We start from the raw sequence: 18,809 nt of genomic DNA on the forward strand, positions 1-18,809 counted from the left end.
TTTGATAGTTTGATTAATATGTGTCTTGGCGTGTTTCTCATTGGATTTATCCTGTATGGGACTCTCTGTGCTTCCTGGACTTGATTAACTATTTCCTTTCCCATATTAGGGAAGTTTTCAACTATAATCTCTTCAAATGTTTTCTCAGTCCCTTTCTTTTTCTCTTCTTCTTCTGGGACCCCTATAATTCGAATGTTGGTACGTTTAATGTTGTCCCAGAGGTCTCTGAGACTGTCCTCAATTGTTTTTATTCTTTTTTCTTTATTCTGCTCTGCAGTAGTTATTTCCACTATTTTATCTTCCAGGTCACTTATCCGTTCTTCTGCCTCAGTTATTCTGCTATTGATACCTTCTAGAGAATTGTTAATTTCATTTATTGTGTTGTTCATCACTGTTTGTTTGCTCTTTAGTTCTTCTAGGTCCTTTTTAAACGTTTCTTGTATTTTCTCCATTCTATTTCTAAGATTTTGGATCATCTTTACTATCATTATTCTGAATTCTTTTTCAGGTAGACTGCCTATTTCCTCTTCATTTGTTGGGTCTGATGGGTTTTTTGCCTTGCTCCTTCATCTGCTGTGTGTTTCTCTGTCTTCTCATTTTGCTTAACTTACTGTGTTTGGGGTCTCCTTTTTGCAGGCTGCAGGTTCGTAGTTCCCATTGTTTTTGGTGTGTGTCCCCAGTGGCTAAGGTTGTTTCAGTGGGTTGTGTAGGCTTCCTGGTGGAGGGGACTAGTGCCTGTGTTCTGGTGGATGGGGCTGGATCTTGTCTTTCTGGTGGGCAGGACCACGTCTGGTGGTGTGTTTTGGGGTGTCTGTGGCCTTATTATGATTTTAGGCAGCCTCTCTGCTAATGGATGGGATGGTGTTCCTGTCTTGCTAGTTGTTTGGCATCAGGTGTCCAGCACTGTAGCTTGCTGGTTGTTGAGTGGAGCTGGGTCTTGGCATTGAGATGGAGATCTCTGGGAGATTTTCGCCATTTGATATTACGTGGAGCTGGGAGGTCTCTTGTGGACCAGTGTCCTGAACTTGGCTCTCCCACCTCAGAGGCACAGCCCTGACACCTGGCTGGAGCAACAAGAGCCTGTCATCCACATGGCTCAGAATATAAGGGAAAAGAAAAAAGAAAGAAAGGAAGAAGTAGATAAAATAAAATAAAATAAAGTTATTAAAATAAAAAATAAAGAATAATTATTAAGAAAAAAAAATTTTTAAGTAATAAAAAAGAAAAACAACGGACAGACAGAACCCTAGGACAAATGGTAAAAGCAAAGCTATACAGACAAAATCTCACACAGAAGCATACACATACACACTCACAAAAAGAGAAAAAGGGAAAAATATATATATATCGTTGCTCCCAAAGTCCACCTCCTGAATTTGGGATGATTCGTTGTCTATTCAGGTATTCCACAGATGCAGGTACATCAAGTTGATCGTGGAGTTTTAATCCGCTGCTCTTGATGCTGCCGGGAGAAATTTCCCTTTCTCTTCTTTGTTTGCACAGCTCCGGGGGTTCAGCTTTGGATTTGGACCCGCCTCTGCATGTAGGTCGCCTGAGGGCGTCTGTTCCCCGCCCAGACAGAACGGGGTTAAAGGAGCAGCTGCTTCGGGGGCTCTGGCTCACTCGGGCGGGGGGGAGGGAGGGGTACGGATGTGGGGCGAGCCTGCGGCGGCAGAGGCCAGCGTGACGTTGCAGCAGCCTGAGGCACGCAGTGCGTTCTCCCAGGGAAGCTGTCCCTGGATCACGGGAGCCTGGCCGTGGCGGGCTGCACAGGCTCCCGGGAGGGGCGGTGTGGAGAGTGACCTGTGCTTGCACACGGGCTTCTTGGTGGCGGCAGCAGCAGCCTTAGCGTCTCATGCCCGTCTCTGGGGTCCACGCTGATCGCCGCGGCTCGTGCCCGTCTCTGGAGCTCCTTTAAGCGGTGCTCTGAATCCCCTCTCCTTGCGCACCAGGAAACAAAGAGGCAAGAAAAAGTCTCTTGCCTCTTCGGCAGCTCCAGACTTTTTCCCGGACTCCCTCCCGGCTAGCTGTGGTGCACTAACCCCTTCAGGCTGCGTTCACTCCGCCAACCCCAGTCCTCTCCCTGCGATCCGACTGAAGCCTGAGCCTCAGCTCCCAGCCCCCGCCCGCCCCGGCGGGTGAGCAGACAAGCCTCTCGGGCTGGTGAGTGCTGGTCGGCACCGATCCTCTGTGCGGGAATCTCTCTGCTTTGCCCTCCGCACCCCTGTGGCTGCGCTCTCCTCCGTGGCTCTGAAGCTTCCCCCCTCTGCCACCCCCCCGTCTCCGCCCACGAAGGGGCTTCCTAGTGTGTGGAAACCTTTCCTCCTTCACAGCTCCCTCGCACTGGTGCAGGTCCCGTCCCTATTCTTTTGTCTCTGTTATTTCTTTTTTCTTTTGCCCTACCCAGGTACGTGGGGAGCTTCTTGCCTTTTGGGAGGTCTGAGATCTTCTGCCAGCATTCAGTGGGTGTTCTGTAGGAGTTGTTCCACGTGTAGATGTATTTCTGATGTATTTGTGGGAAGGAAGGTGATCTCCGCATCTTACTCTTCCGCCATCTTGAAGCTCCTCCCTGTTGTTTTTTTTTTTGTTTTTTTTTTTGTTTTTAATGAAAGGCCTCTACCTGGCAGATTCATTTTTTGTAGAGGAGTAAAAGTAAACACAATATGATAAATTGCAGCAGCATCAAACCTAAATTTATCAAACCCAGAAGAAGTGCCTGGGGTGACTTGCCCACAGGAGTAATTACTTCAAGCTGCCGCCTTAGGGATAGACTGCCCCCCTCTTCTGCCTTTCTGTTGCCTGTAAGATGAACCAGGAAGCATCCTGGAATAAAAAATTTTAATTTCTTTTTTAAAACATGGCACCCAAAACTGAATCTAGTCTTTTCAAGGTGGTGATCTAATCAATCCAAAGTTATCCTCATTCCATCCTTCATTCATTCATTGAATCTGTAAGTATTTTTGGGCATCATCAGTAGGCACAGTCCTCTGGTCCAGGCTATGGAAAGCATAAGGACACAGAACGCCTAGTGACAACCTTCAAGGAGTCCTTGGTTGGGTTGTGTGGGTACTAAATGAATGGGAAAAATATTTACTGGTTAATAAATGTTGACCACAGATGACACAGTTTTTTTAAGAATTTAGCAGACAGCTGTACATTTTGCTTTGATCACTTTGTTGTAAGCTTTTCTCAGATCATTGAAAATCTTCATGAACATCATTTTCAATGACTGTTACATCTAACCATATGGTTTGCCCAACACTTTTTCACAAAAGCTGCCCTGGATAGTGAAGCTTGCACGTATGCCAGTACATGGAGTTGATAACCTGAAACAGTCTCCTGCTACTTGGAAACACTAGAAAACAGACCAAACATGAAACATCCCCAGGAAAGTTTAGGGGCTGCCATGTATGGACTGGAGTCTCAACCCAATAATCATCTCTTTAAGTTCATGGTTAACAGCAAAGTCTCTGGAGCCAGACTGCCTTGATGGAGATAAACATGAAAAAAGTGAGGGTGAGAGACTTGAGGATAAACTTGTTCTCATCCTTGCTCTTCTATATCTGATCTCCATGACTTTTTTGGTGCCCACCCCAAGGTGGATCCTCCACAGTTAATCAACCCTGGAGACCCAGGTCTGAGCTCTGCCCTCACCTTCACCCTCCCCCAGGTGGGCGGGGCAAGCCTCCCTGACCAGGCTGGGTGCTCAGGGGAGGTCAGCCACCTTCAGGGACAGTCAGCAATCCAGAAGCCGCTGCACCATGAGTGTCTCTGTGCTGAGCCCCACCAGAGCCCTGGGCGGTGTCTCTGGGCTCCTGCAGGTGGCCTCCCTGCTCGGCCTGGTTCTGCTTCTGCTCAAGGCAGCACAGCTCTACCTGCACAGACAGTGGCTGCTCAAAGCCCTCCAGCAGTTCCCGCCTCCTCCTTCCCACTGGCTCTATGGGCACATGCAGGAGGTAGGATGGAGTGAGACAGGGGAGTGGGAGGGCAGGGAGGGCCGGGGCTCTCAGACCATGGTCCTGGTCAACAAGCCCATGGGACAAAGCCTTGTTGTGGGACGAGCACGTGGCCTCACCAAAGGACCCAGCTTACCTCTCAGGTCTTGGTTCCTCATCCCAGGCCGGGGGGCTCCCTCCCTCCCAGGACCCTGTGCTGGTGTCCTCGGGTCTGTCAGACACTCCTTCCTTAGTTGGATCTGCAGGCTGTCCTAGCAGCCCTGCACTTTGAGGACAGTGCCTGTTCCTTCCTGAGTCTGCCCCGTCTCCAGGCTGAGCGGCTTCAGCTGTTCTCATAGAACAGGCTTCTAGATGCTTCCCTGCCCCATCCCTCAATCCCATCCTCTCTGCCTGGCCCTGAGCTTGCCTGGGAGCACAGACATCAGTCTGATGGATGCTGCCCTGTGGGCTTGCTGTCCGTGGAGATGACAGACAGGAATCTAGGAAGGTGTCAGGTGACAGGAAAAGAGGCCCACCTGCTGGATGAGGGTGTAATAGGGTGTAGGGACAAACTGGCTTGGTTTGCTTGAGATTGAGGGATTTTTCAAGGCTGATTATTTCAGTGCTAAAACTAGTAGCTGGCACACATGAGCGAGGTTTCCAGATGGCACCAGGTAAGGAGTACTGGCAATTGAGTTGAGACATTAAACAGAATCTGTTTACCTCCCACATCCCATCCCCCAAACCCCTGAACTGTGAGCTCCATGGGGCTGAGGTATCATCCCCTTCCTGTATCCCAATACCCAGCACAGAGCCTGACACAAAGGAATGCTTGGCCCAGGCGTGTGGAGTGACTGAGAAAGGAGCAGCTCGCATGTTGGTGAGGGACAGTGCCTACCCAGGCAGCTCTGTTAGCTCTGATCCTGGCGAGGACAGTGCAGAGCAAGGTGAGGGGCCACATGGGGAGGGGCTCATTAATGGTGTGTGGATTGAACAAGCCTAAGGAGATGGGGTGTTGCAGAGAGCTGAGGCTTCTATTTCTCAAAGAAAGAGGCCAAGCGATTAGCAGCAGAGTAGAGCCAAAGACAGAGGAAACTATTAATATCAGCCACAGAGAGACAGCCAAAACCCATCTTGTTCATGCAAATTGTTGTACTAATGACTTCCCGATTATTTGTTGATTTAGAGAAATTATGACCTTTGTTTTGATGCAGTTGTCACCTTTCTCAGCTAGGATTTGACATAAGGAACAACTAAAAATTCCTCCGGTGACTTTCTCATTATAGTGATGGCCATTAGATGATATGTAGTTTCAGTAAGTACATGATTTCTATTTACATAACTAATATTCCTCATGGTGCTGAATCATCTCTCAAATTCTGCTGGCCTAACAGATATTGCAGCCAATTTTTTCTTACTCTTTTAATATGTCTGAGGTTTCCACTTATTCAATATCTCTGTTTTTGGCTAAGTCGGGAATTAGAATGCCACATGTAGATTGAAGCTAATCTTTCAGGCCAGATGACAAGTGACAAGGTGGGGCAGTTAAGCAGATGGGCTCTGTTGCCAAGTTGCCTAGATTCATATATCACCTCTTGACACGTACTTTAAATACCTGCTCGATACCTCAGTTTCCTCATCTGTAATATGGGATGATGATAATAATTATAGTACTCAAGTGAGGTATTATAATCTTAGAATGGTGCATGGCACAGAGCAAAGGCCACAGTTACACTCACTCTAATTTGTATGAATTTAAAATAATATTAATGTCTGTGAAGGACAGACATTTTGGAGGCTTAACAAACTCACTGAATTAAATAGGGGTGAAATCCAACAAGAAATATGAAAAGGGGAACTCACAACTTTGGGATTCAAACAGCCCCAAACTGCCCCATCTTTCCCCATGTCCTCCCTCCTATCTCATCTGTACCTGCCATGCCAACAGAACCCACACGTCTGACAATTGCATTGTCAGATGGCATTATTACCTGTCCACCTACTCACTTTGTGTCTCCCTTTGGGGAAATTCCTTTGTGGCTACAGTTCCCAGAAGTAACCAGGAGAGGACATTCCACTGGAGCCCTGACTGCATTGAGTGGTTGCAGCCTGGAGGCCAGATGGCACTGGGTTTTTGCCTACAGGGTCAACACCACTGCCACCATGGGCACCATGACCTCTATGAGAGTCTCAACTGGCTCTGGACAGACATGCTCAAGACAGATGGCAGCCCCAGCCAGGTGACTGGTGGGCTCACGGACCAGTGGACCTCAGGGTGACCCCAAGAGGAGAATGGACAGGTAGAACATAGTTTAGCTCCTTACCCAGGAGCAGGATTTGGGGGAGCTGACAGGCAATCAGAAAGGAGGCATGCTCCTGTGCGGAAACAGAGACCCCCAGGTCCTCCGGGCCAACAAGAGGAGATCCAAGAAAACTAGGTAACACATCTGGGGAGGTAAGAGGCTCCCACCAGTCAGTCCCTGCACTGGCTCAACAGAGCAGGGCAGTCCCAGTGCGGACATGACCTGGGAGCACAGAGCACCCCCAGAATGAATTCAAGCAGGACACATCTCAGTTCAGGATTGTCAGCCCCACTCACACCCCCAGAACAGGAGTTCCACAATAGCAGGGATTTTGTTGTTCACTGTTGAATCTCTAGCTCCTAGGATGGCAATTGACCCAAAGTAAGTACTCAACACATACTTACCAAATAAACGAATGAGTCCTTCTACCCATCTACTTATTCTTATATTTGACATTCACTGTAGTGGAAACATTTGGGGATGTCTGTTCTGAGATCTCTTCCCTCGCACAGGGTGGCCTTCGAAAACCCTATTCACCCCCAGCCACAGTTGATTGTAGCAGGTGGACGCCTTGGCCATGAGATTAGAATCAGATTCTTGGAATAGGATTCAGCAGTGCCACTCAGACATGATGGTGGCAGAATGGTGAGGTGCCAACCCCAGAAGGGTAGACGTTCCCTCCTCCACCACCAGGACCCAGCTGCGCAAGGACAGGGACTGTATCTGTTTGTTCGTAACTGTATCACCAGCTTCTAGAATAGTGTCTGTACGAGGTGGAGCCTCCATAAACACTTGCTGAGAGATGAATGCATGGACATACAGAGAGAAAGAATGGGAGACACAGTCCTGGCAGCCCTCCAGTCCCTGGTTCTGCCCTTCCACAGCCTGGCTGCCCCCTGCCCTTGGGCTCCATGAGACGCCCCTGGGCCCCCAGCTTTCTTTTCGTCCTTTTCCTCTCTCTTCCGTTAGCTCTGATTCTATCTGTCACTTGCAACAGCAATTTTAATCAAGACTCATTCATTCACACTCCTGCATGTACTCATTCCTTCTTCATGAACATTATTGATGCTTTTAAAAGTGAGGCTCAATCCCTATGAACGATGCTCTATGTTGGCTCTAAGAATACAGGGCTGACAGGTATGAAAGGTAAGCTTGTCAACACGGTGCCCCGCAATTAGAACATTGAGTTGAAACCTGATAATAGAGGCACCCAGGGAGCCTTGGGAACCCTAGGGAAGGACACCTTGGAGTCAGCAGGTTTGGCTTTAGATGCAGCTCACCTGGGCATATCCTTTAATATGGGTTGCCTCATTTTTCAGTAAGACAGGGTCAAGTAATAATCCCTCCCTTATACAGGTTTGCCTTGAGCATTACATACTTGTAATAGTGTGTAAGGCCTGCCACAAAGTTCCACAAACTGGATGGCTGAAACAACACAATTTAGTGTCTCAGAGTTCTAGAGACTAGAGCCCAAAATCAAGGTGTTGGCGGGGCTGGTTCCTTCTGCAGGCTGTGCAGGAAGCATCTATTCCCGGCCTCTCTCCTTGGCTGGTGAATCACAAGCTCCATATATCTCTTTATTTCATCTTCTCTCTATGAGTGTCTGTCTCTGTGTCCACATTTTCCCTCTTTTATAAAGACACCAGTCACATTGGATTCGGGCCTACCCTAATGATCTCACTTAAACTTGATTTGAGGGGACACAACTGAACAAATAACTCTAATATAAGTCTGTGAAAAACACTGGTACACCATGGAGTCCATTACTAAACATTTATCGAGCACCCACTATGTGTAACATTCTAAAGGCTGTTCTGGATGAAGGCCCATAAATGGTCCATCTGGAAGCCAGAATAGGGCCTTAGGCCAAGTCTCTGCAAGAGAGCAAGAAGCCAGATCAGAGCCCAGCTTATCAGAAACAGTTCCAAACTCCTAAATTGCTGCTGATAGACCCAGAACTATCTCCTGGTTGCTGTCCTAACCTCCAGAACCCCTCCAAGCACTGGTCCTAAAGAGAATATTTTACTGATGTGTCTTTCCCTCTGTTACAGTACCCAAAGGACCAGGAGCTGCAAGAGGTACTGAAAAGGTAGAGAAATTCCCATGTTTCTGTCCTCACTGGCTGTGGGGGAACAAGGTTCACCTGGTGGTCTATGACCCTGACTACATGAAGGTAGTCCTGGGGAGATCTGGTGAGTACAAAACATGATCCCAGCTATTTTCCCTCTTGGGTACATGCCCCCTGGGTCTGTGAAATTCCAGAAGAGACTGACAGTTCAGTCATCAATACCTGACTCTCTACCATCCAAACCCCAGTCCACATCCCAGTCGAAGAACAGCATTGTTCACTTAAACTGAATGCTAAACAGCTGTGTGGAGCTGCATATTTTCATTCTTTCTTCTTGAACCCTATTGAGATGATTTTTATGTAAATAGCCCCAGATCTGAAAGAATATTTCTTATGCACACTGACTTGCATTTGCCTATCCTGGGTCATTGGATGGCTAAACCATCACAAATTGGAGGAAAACCACAGGCTTCTGTCTTAACCTATATTTCTTGTCGATTCACTGTCTTAGCCCCATGGATGTTCTGCTTCTGGGACACTGAGTCTGCCTTCCTGGGCCCACAGTGACTATCAGGACAGAGAGAATCAGGGATGGGAGGCAAGTGGGAGGTGGCTTGAGACAGACTGCCAGCTGACAACCATCAGGAAGGGCTGGCAGCCCATGGTCTGGACCACAGCTGCTCTGCAGGCTGCCTGCCTTGTTTGGTCCTGTCCGCTTTCCTGTAATGCCTTCCTTACTTTTTCAAACCCTAAGTTTGCAGGTACCTACAGATTCTTGGCCCCCTGGATTGGTAAGTACATCAAAACTAGTACTCTGGTACACTAGTAAACTAGTAAACTATGGTACACTCCCAGTTAGGTTTACCAGGAGCTGCCTTGCTGACTCACAGAGAACAACAGGTGCCTGCCACCCTGTCACCACCCTCATCTCTGAATCAAGCCTCATTTCCCTTCTTCTAATAAAACCCTCACCCCTTTGTACAGGTGCTGAGAGACCACCTGAAGCTCAGCCTCTTCTTCATCACTTCTGCGATATTCTCAGCCTGACTATTAACTAATTCCTTCTATCACCTGCCCCCCTACTCTTTTTCAACCTCTGTCTCTCGCAGCTGTCATAATTACATCCTATGGACCAGCCATTTTGGAAATTCACATTCCTGAACTGTACTGGCCTTTCCTACCTTTGCCCATGATGTGCTCTCTCCTGACACCCTTGGTTCCTCCCAAGTTGTCCCCAGTCGTCCCTCTGACCCAGTCTCTCCGACCCACACACACACCCATCTGTGGCCCAGGGAATGGTTTGCTCGTGTTGGAGGGGCAGACATGGTTCCAGCACCGGCGGATGCTGACCCCAGCCTTCCACTATGACATCCTGAAGCCCTACATGGGTCTCATGGCCAACTCTGTCCCACTGATGCTGGTGAGTCCATCTCTCATCACCTGGACCCACTCTCATCCAGCACAGCTGACAAAGTCCACTCTCAGACACTTGTGTCCCTCAGATGTCCATCAGACACAGCCTCCAGAATGATGCATTCAGAACTTACTAGGATACAGGGCTCTCCAAGAACGGATGGGACCCAGGCACCACCTTGGATCCGCACTTTAGTCATCGATAAGGGAAAGGCGGGCCATGGTGTATTCAGGGTCCACTCTCCTCCCAACTCCCTGTCTTCAATGCAGTGGACTAGATCAAGGGTTATTCCCCTTGACAGCAGGGCAAGCTGCCCCTGGCTGGCCTGGGCAATGACACCTTCGGGGAAGGGTGGACATCCCAGGATATCACTCAGGTGGACTCTGGCTTGGGGCCCAGGGCTTCTGCATGGAATTGAGCTCCTCATGGGAGGAAATGGGAGCAGGTCTATCATACATTCACAGAGCTGGGTCCTGCAGGATTTTGATTTCTCACCAACTGGTCTCAGTTAATGTTTAATGAATGAAAGGAAAGGAAGTCTCTGATGTCCCTTTCTTAGGGACCCTAGTACTGGAATCTTACGCTATCTCTTGCCTTGACAAATTTGCTTACCAGTGTTGGCCATCGCCTATCCAGGTCTGATCTCAGGATACAAAAGATTCCCCCTTGTCTCCTGAGAAACTATGCTTTCTGGCCTTCCAAAAGACCAGAAATATAAAAGTTATAAAACTTTCTGAGAAAATAGGCATCACATTACACATGTGTGTTACAGCCTTAAATTGCTAAAACACATCTGCTTAGAAAGTGAGGAAAACTCATCCAAAGATTTAGGGAGACGGAGAGAGAGCCTGGCCTTGTCAGCACAGGCCTTCAGGGGGAGCAGAGCAGGGTCAATGTCCCCCTCCCACCACAGGACAAGTGGGAGGAGCTCATCAGCCTGGACTCACATCTGGAGGTCCTTGGACACGTCTCCTTGATGGCCCTGGACACCATCATGAATGCGCCTTCAGCCTCCAGATCAATGTCCAGACAGACAGGTCAGTGACGACCCTTCAACAGTAGGGTCCTTGTTGTCACCAGCTGGGGAGGACTTACCTGAGAGGCAGTTAGGGCAGCGCGGATGCTTATCAGCACAGAAAGCAACATTCTGCACAGAGCCATGGACCAGAGCCAAATTCCACCCAGACCAACCTTGACTCAGTCACAGGCCCTGATTCCTGCACAGGGAGAAACCTGGCTGCTCAGGCCACTTGGAAAGGACAGAGGGTCTCCCAGGCTGTAAGGCAGAAATGACAAAGCCTCAGTGCTGCCTGTCCCCGCTGACTGAGGAATCCCCACCCGGAGCCCCACTCCATCTCCAGGTCAGAGGCTCCCTCCACTCCAGTCTCCTCTGCATCCTCTCCCTTCAGGAAAATCCAGTCCTACATCCAGGCCATCAGGGACCTCAATAATCTGGTTTTTTCCCAGGTGAGGAATGTCTTCCACCAGAACGACATCATCTACAGGCTGACCCCTGAAGGCCGCTGGAGCCACCGGGCCTGCCAGCTCACCCATCAACACACAGGTTCTTCTGATTCTTCTGGGCGGCTCCTGCCCACCCACCCCCATCATGCACATGTAAAAGGGCCTGGCCTTGACCCCTCAGGCAGAGCCCAGACTCCTGCTTCCCTTTCAGGAGCTGGCACACACCCACGCTGGGTACTTCCCTGGTGCAGGGGTTGGGAACCGAGACGTCAGGGTGTCAGGTGAGGTGCAGGGAGATACATGTGTCACCACGTTGGTGATGGTGGAATGAGACCCCCTCCCAGCAGCATTCAGGCAGAGCCTCCATGGGCTGTGTTATTGAGGGGATTCCCGACCTGGATGAGACGATGCTGGAGCTCTCTGCCCTGACATGTGCACCCATTCCCACCCTCGTCCTCATCCACCTGGTACCCAGATTGGGCCTGAGGGGCAGATAGGGGTACGGTGGGTGGTGCATCTGAGCCCCCAGGAGCCCTCAGCTCTGCCTGGGAACCACTGTTCTGGTACAGATGAAGGGATCAAACTGAGGAAGGCTCACCTGCAGAAGGAGGGAGAGATGGAGAAGGTGAAGAGCAAGAGGCACTTGGATTTCCTGGACATCCTCCTCTTTGCCAGAGTGAGTGTGGGCAGGAGAGGCCTGAGGCTTTGCCCAGAAGCACAGAGGAAAGGCAAACCCTGCACTCTCCCTGCCTCCGCAGATGGAGAATGGGAGCAGCTTGTCTGACACGGACCTCCGTGCCAAAGTGGACACGTTCATGTTCGAGGATCAAGACACCACAGCCAGTGGCACTCCTGGATCTTCCATGCTCTGACCTCCTACCCCAAGCATCAACAGAGGTGCCGGGAAGAGATCCAGAGCCTCCTGGGGGATGGCGCCTCCATCACCTGGTGAGTGCCCAACAGATGGGGGAACCCTGCCCCTCAGCTAGAGGAGAACCCCTTGTTGTCCAGCCCTGCCCACCCTCAGATGGGCTTCCTTTCAGGGACCCCCTGAACCAGATGCCCAACACCACCACGTGCATCAAGGAGACACTGCGACTCTATTCACCAGTGGCAGTCATCGGTAGAGATCTGAGCAAGCCCATCACGTTCCCTGATGGGTGCTCCTTACCTGCAGGTATGAACTTCACCCCACTAACTAACCTAAGCACTCTGCAAGACCACATGGGAGATCAGAAATCCACATGGGCTTGCCCACTTCCAGGATATTCTGACTATTGTTTACACCTCAAGATAATTATTTACTCTGTAGTTAGGATAAGGTGTATGAAATGCTTGACACAGAACTTGAACACAGCAAAAGCTCAATAAACAAATGCTAGACCCTGAATGTGGTCTTGTAATGGAGCCCTAAAATGCCATTTCCCTGAGATGTGAAGGCTTGAGGGAGAAGCAGACAGAAACAGTGGGAGATGTGGTTCTTTCCATATGGGGTCTAAGTAAATGAGGGAGCTCAGAGAATCCACTGTCATGGGTCAGATGGTCCAGTCTCTGGGGAGCCCTCAGGTGGATGGCAGAGAGCAGCTGATGCTCAGGTCTGAGAGCCCTGTCATGGTTGGGGGCCACCCATTGGCTCACCTCCCAGTGGGTCTGAATCCCAGCCCAGCCACCTCCTCTCTGTGGGATCACAGGCACATCCCTCAGCTTCTCGGAGGCTCAGGTGCCTCATCTGCACATGGGGATATGAGTGCCTTGTTTGAGTGCTACCGTGAGGATTAAATGAGTTAATGCACATTCCCCAAGGGCTCATGATGGCACTTGATAAATGAGAGTTGTCACTTGAGTTGTTCCTAAATGTAAGCCTCCAATTCTTTTCCTTCTCAATCCTGGGCCATGGTTACCTACTCCTAATCTGTGCTCATGTGCTTTGTCACCTCCAGCCCACCTCTCTTGCGAGAGCACCATTTCATTCAGAGTGATGGAGGGTAGATCTCATGGTGGCTCCCAGGCCTCTTGTGCTGGCACATTGCCCCTGCTGCCACGGGTACCATCAGTCTTCCTTCTCTCCTCCCTGCCTCACAGGAATCCCGCTCTCCCTCTCCTTTTATGGGCTTCACCACAATCCGAAGCTGTGGCCGAACCCAGAGGTATGATGACCATGGGAGGAGGGGATGGGATGCTCTCTCCAGACCAGCACCTCCTCCTGCTCCCCCTCGGGGATTCTTGTCCCCTGGTGGATTGGTGCAAGGAGTTTGACCCCACCTGCCCTGGCCCCGGTGCTCTCTCTGCAGGTGTTTGACCCATCCCGGTTTGCACCAGGTTCTGCTCGACACAGCCATGCTTTCTTGCCCTTCTCAGGAGGATCCAGGTGAGGCTTTCTGTGCTTGGTGCAGCTGGGTGTCACTGGGTGCTACCCCATGTCTGTGACCTCCTATATTCATATGTGGTGTATGCAGTTATGCCTTTTATGTTGGTGTATTGGGATGGAAGCATGTTTCTGTATGTTCAACATACAAGTGGCCTTTAGGGCAGGCCACAGACTAACCCACAGCTCTTTCTCAATGGCTGGCCACATTTCAGTGTTGATGGCTGTTCCAAGTTTAGTGTATTGTAGTGTTTTTCCTTACTGTAAGATGATGACTCTACCTAATTAAAATTACTCACTGTGTGTTAAATTTCAACTGTCCTCTGTTTCAATTGTCATAATTTTAAAGGGTGGATTTTTTATTCTACATCTTCTCAGTCCCACCTTTCTATTTACTTCCCCATTATGCATCCTGTTGCATCATGAGTAGTTTACATATGCTTCCATTTTCAGATGCCCTGCATGAAACTGTTGAAGCCATATACTGGAAAAGTTATAGCAGCGTTTTAAGAAAGTTTGTTATCAATGTGTGTCAGTTTGTACTTGGGGTCTATCCAAAAGACATTTTGACAGCATATTAATGTCTGATACACATGACAATTTCCCCAGTTGTCAAAACTTTTCCTGTGATCTGAGATCTTTTTCCATGATATTATACAGAGTCCAATAGTCCAAGCAGGCAAAAGTATAGAATTGAGACAATCAAGTGCCTTTGAGAGAAAAATCTACTAATTTGTATATGATACATACATTTGAAAGGTTTCTGGCATGTAAAATATCGAGCATACTTGAAATAGCTGCTGAGCTGAACAAGAATACTCCATAACGGCTGCTGGGAAAATCCTCCCAGGCTGCTAGAATCCTCCCCTGTAATAGTAACTTCCATAAACTTTGTAATTACTTAGTAGAAATAAGTTTTTTTCTGAATCTATAATTCTGTGAAATTTTCAGTTGGTGAATCAACCTTCACAGAACAGGCTTGACACAAACATGCTTCCAGAATATGCTCTAGGTTTTGGTTTCTGCCAGGGTCCTGTTCTTTCTTGTAGCTATTGGCTGCACATCATGCGGCTGCCACTAGAGGATGGGGGTATGTACTAGGCAGCTCAATTCCTAAGTCAGAATTAATATTTACTTTTATTCCATTCTGGTTTTATTTTTCAATTCAATTAACTTTATTTAAATATAAAACTATTTATTAAGCTGTCTCTGTGTGCCAAGTTCTGTGCTAGGAGATGGGAAGGCAGAGATGAAAGACACTGTCCCTGCCTCCTACAGTACACAGTCAAGAAACAAATACCTCGGCAATTCCCTGGCGGTCCAGGGGTTAGGACTCTGTGCTTTCACTGCCGTGGCCCGGGTCCAATCTCTGGTCGGGGAACTAAAATCCCGCAAGCCTCGTGGCACGGCCAAAAAAACAAACAAAAAAAATAACAAATACCTCTACTCAAGACAGATATCATTCCTTCTTTCTTTCACTCACTCATTCATTCATTGAGCAGGTTGTTGAATGTTCCATGTTTCTGGCACTGTCCTGGTCACTGGACTGAGATGTGTCCTTGAGTTAACACTAATGGTATCTTGGGGGTCCAGGGAGGAAGAGGTGTAGCAGGCAGTGGGGGGAGGGGACCTCAACAGGAGCTGAGTGAGGAAGAGGAGCCGGGCAGGTGTGAGGTGAGTGAGGAGCAGCCCAGAGAGGGCTGTGACGCCAGCTGCGGCCCTGCGACGTGTCCTCCCTGTGATGCAGGGCAAAGCAGGCCCCGAGCTGCCGGGGCTTCAGTAGAGAGAGGGGAGGCAAGGAGCTGAAAAGGCCAGTGAGGAGCCCACGGGATGGGAGGAGGGGCCTTGCTGGGGTAGAATGGGAAGGCTCCAGGGCCGGGTTGACTGAGGGGCTGAGGGGAGACAGGAGGCCGGAGCATTAACTGGGAGGCAAGTGGTCCAGCAGGTCGAGGGTCGCTAACCCGTGGCCCCTCCAGGAAGCCTCCCTGTTGCCATCCTGACTTCCTTACACAACTCTGTCCTGTTCTGTCTGGGGACTGGGGTCCCTGCTTGTCTGCCATGGGTGCGGAGGGCCCGAGAGTTGCCCACACTCCCCTACAGTGCCCCGGCCTGGCCTGAAACCAGAAACTGCCTGTGGACAAGTGAACAAAGTACTAATTCACATTTACTGATTCACGTGACTTGACCCTGCAGCTTAGAGCACCGACCCTCCCCAACAGGACTTGCTACTGCTGAGAGCAGAAGTAGGAGTTAGGAGCTAGTCCTGGAGAGAGGTGGGCTTTGCAAAGGTCAAGGGGAGAGCGTGGACCGAGGCTTGGGCGGCACGTTCAGTGTGACCCGTAAGGAAGGGATTGGGGCTGGGCCACGTGGAGGAGAGCCCTGAATGCCCTGTGCCCGGCAGGGGTTAGAAGCCTCTGCTCACTTCCTTCTCCCTCCCTGACCCAGGAACTGCATCGGGAAGCAGTTTGCCATGAATGAGATGAAGGTGGCCGTGGCCCTGACCTTGCTTCGCTTTGAGCTGGCACCGGATCCCTCCAGGGTCCCTGTTCCCATTCCAAAAGTTGTGCTGAAGCCCAAGAATGGGATCCACTTGCAGCTCAGGAAGCTCCTATAATCCTTGTTGGGGACAAGGACGAGCTCTGAGGGCCCCTGCCTACCATCCTTTCTTGCTGTCACTCTCTCCTGTCCTTGCCTCTGTGCCCACTTCCTGCTTCTATCTGCCCACCTGCCGGCCTACCTCATCTCCTGCCTCCTGCCCATGAGACTCTCTCACCCTTTCTCAGGCTTCCTACTTCTTTTTCTGTTACCTTTCTCCTACCCACCTGTATCTCTGTCCACCAAACTCCTCATCACCTGCCCTACTCCAGCCTGTCTGCCCTCTCCCTGCCTTTTTTCCTTCCTGCCTGCTTGTCTGTCCTGTATTAGTTTCCTCTTCCCGCCACAAAAAATTACCAGGAATTTAGTGACGTACAACAACACAAAATTTTAATCTTACAGTTTAGGAGATCACAAATCTGAAATTGATTTAACTGGGCCACAACCAAGGTGTTGCAGAAGCTCTAAGGAAGAATCTCTTTTCTTGCATTCCCAGCTTCTAGAACTTTGCAGTGCTTTTCAGTGAGTGGATTAGGCCCTCTCAGAGTATCAAGGAAATCTCTTCTTAAATTCAGTGGATTGTAGATGTTAACCATATCTACAAAATCTTCAGAGCAACAGCTAGACTTCTGTTTAATTGATTAACTGCATCTACAGCTTATCCAAGTTTACACAAAAAACTAAACATTAAAGTCCACCCCCTTCAACTTGGCATCCCTACAAATCCCCTTAAACCATACTTAATTTGCAAATGAAGACTTTATAAAGTCATACTCTGCCAACTATCTGACGTATAATTGAAAAACTCTAGCCCTTTCGCCTCAAGACAACAGAAAGTCATTGGATAGTGGTCACTCTTCTCCCTGATATCCTGGAATTTTAATGCTGTGAGGTTAAGTTAACTATTATTAATATACCTTATGTTATATGTGAAGGGAATGAGAGAAGGAAGAAAAAAATCTGATACACACAAACATGCACACACAGTCATATTCATAACAAAATAAGGAAGAAATACTCATAATAATTACTGTCCTTGTTTCTGCAACTGATCACATGGTCATAACTAGCTATGATAACTACCTTCTCCCATCACCCACTCTATGTTCTCTTTGCCCTCAGAAAGCACCTCATCTGGTCATGGTTCTTTGCCTGGTGGGATGATTCAAAACTTCATTCTTGAAGGATCTGGGCCATTACTAGCCTGCCTGAACTGCACTGTGGCATTTTTCCATTTATTTTAATGACTGGGCATGGTAGTTCTAAGAGTCACCCAAAGTATCGCCTCTATTCTGGGCATACCCCTCCTGACCTTCACTGGTAAGGAACCTACCAATTTCATTTCAGTATTCAGGATTATTCCAGTACAGAAACTGCCTTTGATACAAAGGCATGAGGAGCCGAAAGTGGCCAGGTGGCAGCCTTAACTTTCAGTTCAGTGTCATCTTTGTTGTGTTTCTGGGTGGAAGCCTGCCTCCCTTTGGAACTAAGGGAGCTCTAGGCTAACAGAGCATAAGGTTGCAGGGACAAGAAGCAAACATTTTGCTAATAGGATCACTTGGCGTTATAATAATAATGAGTGGTGCCACTCATATTTCCATCCCTTGATTCCTGGGCATGTGAATCTTGGCAGTGGAAGAAACAGCACCATGTTTATAGCAGCACTGTTTACAATAGCCAAGACATGGAAGCAACCTATGTCCATCAACAGATGAATGGATAAAGATGTGGTATATATACAATGGAATACTACTCAGCCATAAAAAAGAATGAAAGAATGCCATTTGCAGCAACATGGATGGACCTAGAGATTATCATACTAAGTGAAGTAAGTCAGACAGAGAAAGTAAATATTATATGATATCACTTATATGTGGAATCTAAAAATATAATACAAATGAACTTATTTACAAAACAGACTCACAGACATAGAAACAAACTTATGGTTACCAAGGAGAAGGCAGGGGTGGAATAAATTAGGAGTATGGGATTAACAGATACACACTACTATATATATACTGGTTAACAACAAGAATTTACTGTATAGCACAGGGAACTATGTTCAGTATCTTGTAGTAACCTATAATGGAAAAGAATCTGAAAAAGATTATATATATAACTATTGGAGAAGGTGGCAGAAGAGTAAGATGCGGAGATCACCTTCCTCCCCACAGATACATCAGAAGTACATCTACACGTGGAACTGCTCCTATAGAACACCAACTGAACGCTGGCAGAAGACCTCAGACCTCCCAAAAGGCAAGAAACTCCCCACGTACTTGGGTAGGGCAAAAGAAAAAAGAAAAAACAGAGACAAAAGAAGAGGGACGGGACCTGCACCAGTGGGAGGGAGCTGTGAAGGAGGAAAGGTTTGCACACACTAGGAGCCCCTTCGCGGGCGGGGACTGCGGGGGGCGGAGGGGGGAAGCTTCGGAGCCACGGAGGAGAGCGCAGCCACAGAGGTGCGGAGGGCAAAGCGGAGATTCCCACACAGAGGATCGGTGCCGACCAGCACTCACCAGCCCGAGAGGCTTGTCTGCTCACCCGCCGGGGCGGGCAGGGGCTGGGAGCTGAGGCTCGGGCTTCGGTCGGATCTCAGGGAGAGGACTGGGGTTGGCGGCATGAACACAGCCTGAAGGGGGCTAGTGCGCCACAGCTAGCCAGG

At 48.9% G+C, this 18,809-nt stretch overlaps 1 protein-coding gene across 1 annotated transcript; it reads left to right on the forward strand.

Moving 5' to 3' along the window:
• Positions 1–2,364: 2,364 nt before the first annotated feature.
• LOC309620528 (taurochenodeoxycholic 6 alpha-hydroxylase-like) lies at positions 2,365–17,118 on the forward strand. Its single transcript, XM_082377118.1, is given in 12 exon segments — positions 2,365–3,956; positions 6,080–6,175; positions 9,364–9,726; positions 10,634–10,757; positions 11,105–11,284; positions 11,589–11,860; positions 11,943–12,030; positions 12,033–12,127; positions 12,160–12,361; positions 13,267–13,331; positions 13,476–13,552; positions 15,995–17,118. Coding segments are annotated over 12 exon segments (1,926 nt in total). The 5' UTR covers positions 2,365–3,761; the 3' UTR covers positions 16,164–17,118.
• Positions 17,119–18,809: the final 1,691 nt, after the last annotated feature.

Source organism: Balaenoptera borealis, assembly GCF_965194805.1.
Source record: "Balaenoptera borealis genome assembly, chromosome: 1".
NCBI classification, from domain to species: Eukaryota; Metazoa; Chordata; class Mammalia; order Artiodactyla; family Balaenopteridae; genus Balaenoptera; species Balaenoptera borealis.